General features: G+C 44.6%; 1 protein-coding gene across 2 annotated transcripts in view; it reads right to left on the bottom strand.

Moving 5' to 3' along the window:
* Nucleotides 1-1340: 1340 nt before the first annotated feature.
* The window catches only part of CLIC5 (CLIC family member 5), a 147933-nt gene continuing 136183 nt past the window's right edge, over nucleotides 1341-13090 (bottom strand). For both annotated transcript variants that reach the window (XM_084822008.1, XM_084822015.1), the window contains exons 5-6: nucleotides 5608-5789; nucleotides 1341-2654 (exon numbers count right to left, since the gene is read on the bottom strand). In XM_084822008.1, the coding sequence (XP_084678134.1) occupies nucleotides 2487-2654; nucleotides 5608-5789 (350 nt within the window). In that variant the 3' untranslated portion in view covers nucleotides 1341-2486. The remainder of the gene's footprint in view (nucleotides 2655-5607; nucleotides 5790-13090) is intronic.

Below are 13090 nucleotides of genomic sequence, written 5' to 3'. Positions count from 1 at the left end.
CAATCTCAGATATGCAGATGATACCACCCTAAAAGCGAAGAGGATCTAAAGAGCCTCTTGTTGAGGGTGAAAGTGGAGAGTGCAAAAGCTGGTTTGAAACTCCACATTAAAAAAATGAAGATCATGGCATCTGGCCCCATCACTTCTTGGCATATAGAAGGGGAAGAGATGGAAGCAATGACAGATTTTATTTTCTTGGGCTCCAAGATCACCACAGACGGTGACTGTAGCCATGAAATTAAAAGATGCTTGCTCCTTGGGGGGAAAGCTATGGCACACCTAGACAGCATAATAAGAAGCAGAGACATCACCTTGCCGACAAAGGTCCATATAATCAAAGCTATGGTTTTCCCAGTAGCAATGTATGGCTGTGAGAGCTGGACTGTAAGGAAGGCTGAGCGCCGAAGAATCGATGCTTTCGAACTGTGGTGCTGGAGAAGACTCTTACGAGTCCCCTGGACTGCAAGGAGGTCAAATCAGTCAATCCTAAAGGAAATCAACCCTGAGTGCTCATTGGAAGGACAGATACTGAAGCTGAAGCTCAAATATTTTGGCCACCTAATGCGAAGAGAAAAGTCACTGGAAAAGACCCTGATGCTGGGAAAGACTGAAGGCAAAAGGAGAAGGGGACGGCAGAGGATGAGATGGCTAGATAGCATCACCGATGCAATGAATATGGACTTGAGCACACTCCGGGAGAGAGCACAGGACAGGAAGGTCTGGCGTGCTATGGTCCATGGGGTCACGAAGAGTCAGACGCAACTGAACGACTGAACAACAACAACAACAAAGCCCTTCACTGAGGTCAAAGGACTCCAAGTGTACATTGTCCCAACCTAACTTGCAGTTATTCGGTCTGAAAGGTTGGCCTCCCAAAGTGCCATCTATAACCTCTACATTTGACAAAGAGAATAGAGAAAATAGGTTTTTAAGCAATGGAGAGTACAAAAGTACCCAGTGGTTTCAAGCAGAACTCTTCATTCAGGGTTGGATGAATGTAGCACAAAATAATTAGTTTCAAAAACATCTATCTGTGAGCATGAAAAACTAAGCCAAGTTAGCAACTCTGGGACAGCTGTTACATACCTACCAAACATCCAGCTATTATTATTATCTTCTTGGGTGCGGGGAGAGAAATATTTTTAGGACACTGCTACTGTTTTCAGGATTTTCAGACAAAATGACAACTTTGAAATAGACAATGAATTAATTAATCCTAGAATTTATATGAGGCATCCATTTTCAGTTGCATGCCCCTTTTCTTTATCAACATGCTGAGAAATATGTTGGCCAGTATACTGTTGATATAACTGAATTCCATCAGCGTAGTGTCTGGGTATCCTCTTGTCTTTTCAAGTTTATCTAGGGTGTTTTTGTATCAGCTTTGCTTCTCCAAACATTCCTGAATTGTGAATGTACACAAAATTATTTCACTTACTATTTCAACATTTAGGGCTCTGTACTGAGCTGAATCAGCACCTGTAGTTCCAGCATTCCCCCAGGATTTCCCAGTAGCATCAGCCCCTTATGCTAACTGTCTCCTAAACATATGAGAACAGTATGTGTTTCCAAAGATACTTCTAAATCTGTCTCCCAAAGTTTGCAGGGGTGGGCAACCTGTGGCCTCCAGATGTAGTTGGACTACAAATATCATCACCCCAACCATTGGCCATGCTGGCTGGGGTTGATTGGAGTTGGAATCCAAAAAACATTTGGAGGGCCACAGGTTGCTCTTGCCCACCCCTGTCCTAGAGCTCTACTCCCCTTAGGATGGAGCCCATGTTCTTGCTATTAGTCCTATTTTTCCACCCAGTCATACTGAAACAGTTCACATCAAGGGTCCATGAAAAATGTTTTGAAAACCCCAAGTATACTTTACATTTATATTCTACTTAATGTTGAAATTTCTAGGTAAAGAATGTATTGTTAACAGGTGGCTGTGAATCAAAGTAAATTGCTTCAAAACACTGACCATAAATTATGCTATTTTCCCCAACCTATTGGTAAAGAATTCAGAAGTGTTTTCTCCTGTGCATTGCAATCTTACATTTTCTCTGGGAAGAGACCTGTTTATTCCTAGCAGTCCAACCAACATAATAAAATAAAGGGTAAAACGAGCAGACATCTGCTTGTGCAATGGGAATTTCTCTTCCTATTCTCCCTCCCCTGCAGCCTCCCCACCCCCAACTCAAAATCTGCTCTGGAAGGTCCCCCAACCATCCAGCGCATATTTGAGAGCCTGTCTGTAGGGCTATGGGGGAGCAGAGGGAATCGCCCTTCTCTCCATTCCACTCATAGAAGCCATTCCTTCAGAGGAGGAGTTCATTGCATACCACCCAAAGATGCCACACAGAGAACATACTGATTCATATATATATATATACACGCACACGCACACATACATTCACACGCGCACATGAAGGTATTGCAGAGAAGCATAAAAGAAACAGGAATTATCTGGAGAAAGTGGGTCTTGTAGATTTTGATTAGGATTTGCTAAGCCGTTTGGCTACATCTGCATATGCCAATTCAATTTCTTTGTCAGCAGCACAAGTGTTGATGAATTCATCCCGAACATAAGCATTTTTCAGGTATCGCCAAAGTCCTGTCATCTCTGCTGGGAACTCATAGTTTCGATATTTCTTTGTTACAATCTAGAATAAAGATCCAAACATCTAATTTTAATACATCATAAACACAATGATTACTAGGTTTTGTTATACACAAACAAAAGGGAATAAAAATATACAAGTGGATATTACAGAGGAGTTCAGAGCTGGTTCTCTCAACATGTGTATTTTGTGCTGTGTATTTCAGTTGACATTATCCTAACGCCCTGGCCCAAGAATCCATTTTGTTCTGGAAGAAAAAGCTGCCAGGGATGACAAGAAGGTCCTGGATGGTCACTGCAGGGCCAGAGTGATAACCATTTTTAATCACCCTTTTAACCCTCATTGGGAATACCAAGGACAAGTCCTATTGTTTAGGCTCTCTATTTCAAATTATATTTTTGAATCAAATTGTGGTGGCTCCAGGGCTCCTGATAATGGCTTAGCCCCCCATTCAGTCTCCCCATCATCAGCTATCCAAGAGCCCATCTCTTAGATGTTTATTGATAACATGATGTATCCCTCCTATTATCAATAATCTGGCTCAGGCTTTCGCTCCATTTTTGAATTCATGACTTAAAGCTGAGAAACCTGAGGGTAATCTGTGTCCACAGCATTTTTCCAACTATTTGTAAACAAGGAAATGAAGTCTTTGGGGTTCCCCATATTTTGAAGTCAGGTAACAATAACCACTAATACTCTATTTCCTCCCCTTTCCTTCTATATCTAGGGATGGACAGATTCACCCACACCTGGCTTTTCCAGGCACTTGCTGAGCCGCCTCTGTCTGCCCCTGCTCATGGCGCTGCGCAAGCTTCTTGTCACCTCAGTAAGCGCCCAACGAGGCCTTGGGGCTGTGCAACCATGGCAGCTTTGGCTCTTCCAGGAAGGGAATTTTGTGAAAATGGTGGCCATGAAGGGGGCTTTTACGCACATTACAGGTGTGAATGGAGCATTCACGCCTGTAATGCTGTGCAAATGGCCCCTTTACTCGATGGACAGGTCGATTAACAGGCATTGAGCAGGGGGTTGGACTTGATGGTCTTGTAGGCCCCTTCCAACCCTACTATTCTTTGATTCTATGTGAGTCCACCAGACTCCACGCCCACCTCCTGTGGACACTCGCAACATTCCTATCTATATCTATCCATTTCCACTCCCACGGTCCAGCATTGTCACCAGAACCAGAGCTCCCCTGGTCACATAGCTTCCCAATCCCCTCCCAATTTTCAGTCTACAGCCTGTTGCTGATTCAACTTTAATCCAGCACTGTTGGCCTGGGATTAATTTGATATGTTCTGCCATTCTCCCAAGATGTTTGTGGAGCAGGGAAGGGGATCCCAGATGGAGGTGGAAAGTTAACAGGGAGTTGAGAGCAGCCATGGAAAAAGGGTTGGGCGAGTACGTGATTAGCCTGAGTTGTTCAGGGCCGATGGGATAGATTTATCCATTCAGGGCAACATCTAGAGGATCTGCAGCTTAGTTTACAGACTGTTTTGTCTAGCCCAGTGGGGGAAAGGTGCTAAGCTAAAGGTTGCCCCTTTACTATGTCTGGGAAATATTCAACAGAAAATCACTGGTGAGCACCCAGAGGCACCTTTATGGCCAAAGGTGGTTTCCCAGACTTGACCATAACGCACTCAAGAGTCTTGGGGCTTGGGGTACTGTGAGATGGAAGGGCCTCCCTCAATAGCAGATGGCCAGCTGGACCCAGGCTGTAAACTCTGACCTGTGTCAGGGGCTCAGGTGGCTCGCCCATTAGGGTGTCCCTCAGGGACACCTGCCTCTACATTTCGAGTTTGTTTGTGGACCTTGTTGCAGGCCAGTTTTTATATAAACGGTTAAATAAAATGTGGCTCTAGTTTATTCCAGCACCTGTGTCTTGCCTCTTTCCTTCAGGTGGGTGTGCAGAGTTTCCCAGTCCCCTGCCTTGCTATTTTCATGGCCTCCTTCCACTCCTTATTTGGTAAATGTAATTTCTCCTAATCTCTTTCTTTCTCTAACATTATGTTAGGCTTATTTAGAACTACTATACTGGTCCATGTGCTAGGGGGTCCCTACTCTAACCAAACGGGCTTCTCATTCTTTTGTAATGTGTGTGTGTGTGTGTGCATGCGTCTGTAAAGAATAAAATAAAGTCTCTGCATTTGCACTTTAATGAGTGTTTGAGCTACTCTCCACTTTGTTGAGAAACACTGTATAGATCTGCTGTGCATCACACCTCTGATTACCATTGGATTATGTCCCATGTTGATTAGTTAAGGAAGATTTAACATTTTGATTTCTATGGTTTGGGCACCAAAATCTGGCTGGTCCCAAGTATCTAAAACTGTATTGGTTTCATACAGGTCATACTGACTGATAAGATATTTTAAGGTGAATGCTACCCTGGGCATCACCTAACATCCTTTGTTATGTTGATTGCTTGCTAATTATGGAGGGTGATCAGCTGGGGAGTCAAGGTTTAGTAGATATTGCCCAAAGGGCAAACTTTCTGCAGGGTGGTGTCTGCATGTGTATGTGGCAGAAAAAGGAGGCCACATACTGCATTTCGGCAGAGTCGGCCATGATTTTAACAGGCTGGAGGCAGCCTGGGAGGCTATCAGGGGTCCACAACTATCGTCTTGGGATTCTCATGGAGGATTAGAAGTTGTGCTGCCTGCTTTAACAGTCTGTTGTGCTTTAGCAGTCTGCCTGCTCCCAGTGTGCTCTACTGGTACATTTGTAAATATGGTCACCATAGGTCTCCAGTGCTCTCTCTGTCATCCAAAGGAAACCTAACCAATGCTGCAATCCTATACACGCTTACCTGGGAGTAAGTCCCCTTGAACTCCATGGGACCTACTTCCCAATAGACATGCATAGAATTGCACTGTAAACCTTGTAATGCTACTCCTGTTCTTCTCACTGCTCAGGGAAAAGGGAAGCATGCAACTAGGTGCCAAGTGCATTTCACTCTCAGATCTTGTTGCCTCTTGTGAAGATGAGACCTTTTCACCTTGACAACATGAAGCTTGGGTAGAAGGTTGCAGTCAGCTAGGGTCAGCTCATCCCCATCCAGAAACTTGCGTTTCGAAACCTTCTCCTCCTCTGTGTTGCTTGCATCTATTTCTTCAGGCAGAGGATTTTGCAGATAATCATCCAGCTTCTTTAAAGCCTTGGTTAAACCTCTCTCCAGACCTTTACCAAGAAACAGATGAAGAGAAGAAGCAGTTAAAATAGACTTTACAATAAAGAGTGCAGCCATGAGGAGAAAAGTTTGGACCAGGTGTAGTGGCAGTGCCTGGAATACTAGTGTAGCCTGACCAAGGTACATCCATGTACTGTTATGGCAATAATTACTAATCTCTCCCACTAAGAACTAACAGTGGAATTGGCCATGGCAAGATAAAAGAAACAAAAAAGCATTTGTTGCTGTGCAGCTATTTTTTGTTTATATATTTTGTGCCTTGCCCTTCCTCCAGGGATTTCAAAGTGTCACCACGCTGTACGTCCCCATCACTGCCTACAAATTTGTGGGGCTGAGGAAACTCGCCCTGCCATGATGTTACATCACATGTCTGTAGTACTAGACACAATTGGGAGAGAGAAGAGGAGGAAACCTAAATGGGAATTCCAATCCAGGTCTCCATGGCTCAAATCCAAAATCCAATGTAGGAGACACCACACCAGGCACCTTACCATACCTTTGGATATTCAAGGCTACTACATTAGGCTTCCTGTCATGCACAGAGCAATCACAAGTGTGGTAGTGCCTCTGCACTCCATCATAGAGTTATTATTTTTGGACATTTCCCAAAATACAGAATGAATTTCAGCTCTCTGTTCCAGGAGTTCACTCTCCTTCTAAAATATTACAGTTCTAAAAATCTGCTTCACTTCAACAAAAAAGAGAACAACATTGAAACCCAGTTCAGTATTTGTTTACCTTTAAACAATTTGAAGAGAGGTACGTGATGCCAAAATGCCAGTCACTGCATTACTGTGGCAATGTTCTACCAGGAACTTAGAATACCATACAACTGATCTGACAACAGATTCACAATAATGAAATGTTATGAAAGAGTCTTGATGACCAGTTGGGATCTCCATTCCAGCAACAAACAAATTTGGATTATGACTGCAACACACCTACCTGGGAGTAAGTCCCATTAAACACAGTGGGCATTACTTCTGAGCATGTATAGGGTTGTCCTGCACAGTGGATTCTAAATATAAAACAATTGGCCCTCTAAGTCAGACATTGATGAAATGCCAAAAGCTACAATGAGATCTACCACACACAGAGAATCTCTGTTGATTTTGTTGGAGATCCAGGCTTAGAACAACTATTTCCAGGATGTTCTTGTATGTAGCAGAAACAAGAGAATTATCATGCTCATATTTCTGTCCCTGAAGAGGCACAAATATTCCACATGCCCCCTCTTGCTTTGCTATTAATGAAAAAAACAGGGACTGATACTTTACCAGCTTATGAAATACACCCAGGACCATAGAACATGGGGTTAGAGGGGGATAACCCCATCCCCCAGGGTGCCCAGGGGGTTGACTCCCCTGCCACAGAAAGATCACACAAAATGCCCTGCTCTTGTAGTCCAGGCTAATTAATAAAGAAGAGGGAGTGGTGCAACCCTACCACACAGCAATTGACAGTAGCATCTTGCTTGTTGTGCCTTGGAAGGAGAACTTAACTGTAGAGAGAAGCTAAGCTGAGAGCTGACCCAGTTCGCATGAACATGTCATGGTTAACAAGCCATGGTGGCTTGTTAAGCCCACCACACATACCTGTTGTGTGCTGTCTGGATTTCCCTAATTACCCTCGCTGGCCTGGCATGGCTTGTCGTGTCATCCGAACCCAGGCAGCATGGCTTGATTGCAAGGGTGGGGGGGAAGCAACCCTCAAATAACCCAATAGGAGGCCATGGATTATTTGAGGGTTGCTGCTCCCTCAAACAAGTCATGCCATCTGGGTTCAGATGACACGGCAAGCCATGCCAGACCAGCAAGGGTAATTAGGGAAATTTGGGTGGCACACAACTGGCATGTGAACCAGGGGAAATAAGCCACCGTGGCTTATTCCCCTCACTGCGATTGTGCAAACTGGCCCAATGTGTTGGGGGAGAGAGCAAGAGAGACAAAGTTGAAGCTGACAGTGAAGAAGCTGAGCCCTGAACAATGATCTGGATAGGGGGAGTGTGTCCCTGTTAGTTCTGCTGGACCTATCAGCGTTTTTCAATATCATCAATCATGGTATCCTTCTGGGGCGTCTGCCTGAGATGGAACTGGGAGGCACTGCTATAGGGTGGCTCTGGCTCTTCTTGGAGCGGTGATCTCAGAGGGTGGTGCTGGGGGATTCCTGTTCGATGCCATGGCCATTGCTATGGCCATTGGTGTCCCTCAGGGTTCCATCTTATACCCCATGCTATTTAGCATATACATGAAACTGCTGGGAAAGATTGTCCAGAGCTTTGGGGTTCGGTGCAACCAGTAAGCTGATGGCACCCAACTCTATCTCTCCTTTTCATCTAAATCCAAGGAAACTGTTCTGGTTTCTAAATCAGTGCTTGATGCTGGTGTTGGACTGGATGAGGGCGAACAAATTGAAGGTTAATCCAAACAAGACAGAGATGCTCCTGGTTAGTTGAAAGGCAAATAAGTGAATAGGGATTCAGCCCTATTTACACTGTCCCTGAAGACTCAGGCTTGCAGTTTGGGTGTACTCTTGGACTTGGCACTGAACCTGGATATCCAGGTCTTGGCGATGGCCCAGAGTGCGTTTGCATAGCTGAGGCTAGTGCGTCAACTGTGCCCGTTCCTAGAAACGTCTGATCTAGTCATAGTCACACATGCCTTAGTTACATCCTGTTTGGACTGTTGTAACACACTCTACATGGGCTGTAGTTTGGGTGCTGTTTTTATTCTGCAATTGTTATGTTTTTTATTATATTTTAATGTGTTTTATTGTTCTTATCTATTTTAAATTGTTTTTGTAAGCCACTTTGAGTGCCATTTTTTGGTAGAAAGGCAGGGTATAAATCAAATAAATACATAAAATAATAAACATAATAACAAAGTGTTGTTTTTTAAGTCAACTGATTTGTGTACTAAAAATTATTAAATTAATTAAAATAGCTCAGTACCCTGTATTATCATCTATCAAGATAAGAGACTTCCTCTACCCTAAAACTAGATTAACAAATTTAGCAGTATGGTATGGCACATAATCTCACTGGAAAAGACCCTGATGCTGGGAAAGACTGAAGGCAAAAGGAGAAGGGGACGGCAGAGGATGAGATGGCTAGATAGCATCACGGATGCAATGAATATGAACTTGAGCACGCTCCGGGAGAGAGCGCAGGACAGGAAGGCCTGGCGTGCTATGGTCCATGGGGTCACGAAGAGTCGGACACGACTGAACGACTGAACAACAACATGGCACATAATAATCTATCCCAGCCAATAAGAATAACATTTTATTTAAAGGGGAGTTATCTCTAATGCCACCAGTAAAGGGATCGTGGTACTGAGTCCTCAAATCTGAATGCAAAGAGCATTCCAGAAAAAAGCGAACCAAGTCCTCTGCCTCCTCGCACCCAACTGGACAATGTCTATCCACTCTATGTTGGCTGCTATGGCACCTTTGACCCCCATTGATTGCAGGGTGTTTAATCTGTACTTAATGAAGAGCCACCTAAACTTTAACTAAAATGTCCAAACTATCTCTTTCTTGCTAAAGCCCACAATCTCTTCTATGTTCTTCTTTTAGATCTAAATAATAAATATTTATCCTGCCCCTAACATTGAGAGCCACATTCAAACAAAACCTTCGGGGATGGGAGAAATACACATTTTGAAAGAAACAGGAAGCCTAAATAGCCAGGAATAGTGATCAGAACAAATGTAAAATGCTAGGATGAAGCATTTTAATTACACACATTCATATAGTCAGGCAGATTTTCTCTGGGCCCCATCTACATGAGCCATTTGCCCCGGTGACGTTTTGAAGGGAAGATCTTTGTGACAGATGACGCAGTCCCCGCTTCGCAGGCCAATCATGGTTTTCATGGAGAAATCTGAGTTTGCTGCCAAGTTTGCTGAGTTTACTGCAAAGTTTTCACTTGCTTTGGGTTCACTGCAGGGTTTGAGCTGTCTGTCCCATCCTTGGATTGAAATAGCAGCGTCATTAGTGATGCCCCTCCTCCTTCGCAGCTCCGCAGTTACAGAGGCATGAAGAAGCGGGCTGGTACAAGCTGCGCTGAGCAATGGAAGGGAAAGTAGCCTCGGGCGGGGGCGGGGGGAGAGCAGAGGGGCAAACATGTCTACTGAGAAGTAACTCATTGCCTTCAGTTCCCTGTCACTGCCTCTCTCACTTTAAGCATCGAGCTTGAGAGTGGAGATGTGCAGCTACAAAGGAACACAGCTGAGAAACGCTGGATGCCTGTGGATTTGTAGTTGCGAAGTTGAGAAAGGGTGGGTGCCAGAGCAGATGAGTTCCATAAACATGTACTCAGAAGCACTTCATTGAGCCTGTGTTTGTGCGGGCGGGGAGCCTGTTGACAAGGCAGTTAAGGCACTACGTGCTACTCGCTCTCTCCTCCTCCCCAGCTCCGTGCTCTCTGCTCTCAGCACAGGCTCAATCTCCCGAGGCAGCGGCTGCCTGCTTGCCTGCCTGCCTCAGAAATGGGTATGCAGGGTTTGTTATGAACGTCTACTGACAAGCAAGTCCTACATGCTAGTTACACACCCTCCTCCCCAGCTCTGCGCTCTCTGCTCTTCCCAGCTTCGGACGTCCACATTAACACTCCGATCTACGCCCCAGTTGTTAATTTGCAGCGCTAATGCTGTGCAGCTCCTACCGAACAAACAATGAAATTGGTGCCATGTAGATGCAGCCTGGATGGGAATGGAATATATAGAGGTGCAGGATTTCCCTATTAATGAGATCATGGTAATTCCATCCACATTAAAACATCCAGAAACTGGTGCAACTTTTGGTAGTATGGAAAAGATGGACAAAACAATCAATGCCCTTTATGTTTCATCCTGCTTTTAAAGAGAATCAAAGTTATACTACTTCAAGGAAGGAAAAGTGTTTTTGGAACACTGTTCACAACAAACAGTGTATATCTATGGCTGATATTAAGGAGAAAATGGAAGATACAAGTCTTCATTGGTTCCATTATATGTGAAAACACCATCCTGTACAGTAGAGGTGGGCACCATGTGACCCTCCAGATGTTTTATCCTACAACTTCCATCTGCCCTAGCCAGCAAAACCAATGGTGAAGGATGATGGGAGTTGTAGGCCCCAAATATCTAGAGAAGCATAAGTTTCCCACCCCTGTTGTACATTGTCTTCATGTGTTGCCAGAGGTAACCTGCCCAGTGACACTTTGAATGTCTTTTAAGTTCCAAATCTCTAGTGATAATGGGCATGGTATCCAGTGTATATGAACTGTTGATTGGATTATTTTGTGGGTCATCTGTAGCATGAAAAGCATGCTGGGAAGTGGATTTAGGGATTCCAATAAACAATTCCCTTTGGGCCCAGTGTTTTATTTCGGGATCAGTGAAGTCAATACATGCAAGGGCAAAGGAACTGATTTTCAAAGTACTTTCCCGTTGGTACTTAACCCCTACCAGGGCACAAAAGGTCTTCAAAACAGCTTCAAATAAAAGTTAGAAGCGGTGTCACAGGATGGTACACTTGCTCACATGTAGTGGTCATGTCCTTGGGAGAGGTATTTGGGGACAAAATCTCCAAAGAAATTAATAATATGAGCAAACAAAACATCACCAAGACACTGGTATTTTCAGTTTTGAGTATTTTTCCTGCAACTGGCTTGGATACAGAGTAGGATCAAGAGCCCACTGACAGGACTACAAAACTGTTACAGATTGCAGTGAGTACACTGCAGTCTTAAAATGCTGTAACAAATCAGGGAAGACATTCACCAGTCCCTTTATAGTGAACTCAGGTGGTGAGTGCAAACAGTTATGGAGCCAAAACAGGGCCATTAAGTAACAAGAGAGGAACCCCAAAGTTTGCAGGAGTAAATAAAATCTTTTTGAAAACAGGGGGGTATCCCCGCAGAATAACCCACTGAGAACTACGCCTCCTCGGTAGCCACAGAATGCCAATTGTAAATGGGAGAAAACAGACCGTGGGGGAGGGGTGAATGGAATAGCCTGCTCAGAACACCAGCAGCAGCGTGATTTCCAGGGACATTCTAGGAAAGAAGGGTGAGGAAGGCCAGAGCTTCCCTCCTACTTTCAGAAAAGCTGGCAACTTTTAACCTGTCGAAAAAAAGAGCAAAGAGAGAGAAAGAGGAAGTCCCTCTGCTGCCATAGTACCCTCCGCCCCCGCTGCCCGGCACGAAGCTATGTGCACCACCCAACACCAGGCTCCTTTACCCCATTTTGGGCAAAGTCTAAAATAGGCAAAAAGCCCAACCCCATCTATATAGCACAGCGGGGGAAGGCCTAAGGCAGAGGGAGAAGGGAGGGAGAGAAAAACAGTTGTCCTTTTTTATCCCTTTCCCAGTCTGAAAGTCACCCCACCCGCCACCCCGAAAGCACCACAAGGCTCATGTTCCAAGCTCCCTGGAACCATTAACAGGAGCACATTATAGGATGGGAATACACAGGAATATTTTGTTGCAGGTCACACCTGCCATTCCTAAAAGCAAGGATATAAAGTAATTGAAGCACTGCCATTTTTCAAATGAAAGTGTTACTATCCCATATTTAGTCAGCTCCTAAATTACATTTTTACACTGACACTCTTGTTGTTGTTGTTCAGTCGTTCAGTCGTGTCCGACTCTACGTGACCCCATGGACCATAGCATGCCAGGCCTTCCTGTCCTGTGCTCTCTCCCGGAGTGTGCTCAAGTTCATCTTCATTGCATCGGTGATGCTATCTAGCCATCTCATCCTCTGCTGTCCCCTTCTCCTTTTGCCTTCAGTCTTTCCCAGCATCAGGGTCTTTTCCAGAGAGTTTTCTCTTCGCATTAGGTGGCCAAAATATTTGAGCTTCAGCTTCAGTATCTTTCCTTCCAATGAGCACTCAAGGTTGATTTCCTTTAGGACTGACTGATTTGACCTCCTTGCAGTCCAGGGGACTCATAAGAGTCTTCTCCAGCACCACAGTTCGAAAGCATCGATTCTTCGGCGCTCATCCTTCCTTATAGTCCAGCTCTCACAGCCATACATTACTACTGGGAAAACCATAGCTTTGATCAGACGGACCTTTGTCGGCAAGGTGATGTCTCTGCTTCTTACTAAGCTGTCTAGGTTGGCCATAGCTTTCCTCCCAAGGAGCAAGCATCTTTTAATTTCATGGCTACAGTCACCGTCTGCGGTGATCTTGGAGCCCAAGAAAGTAAAATCTGTCACTGCTTCCATTTCTTCCCCTTCTATATGCCAGGAAGTGATGGGGCCAGATGACATGATCTTAGTTTTTTTAATGTTGAGTTTCAAAC

Source organism: Heloderma suspectum, chromosome 1 (genome assembly GCF_057233095.1).
Source record: "Heloderma suspectum isolate Gila_16-S chromosome 1, 16-S_ref, whole genome shotgun sequence".
Lineage (NCBI taxonomy): Eukaryota > Metazoa > Chordata > Lepidosauria > Squamata > Helodermatidae > Heloderma > Heloderma suspectum.
Note: the sequence above shows the minus strand (reverse complement) of the source record. Positions and strands in the feature narration are given on the sequence as shown.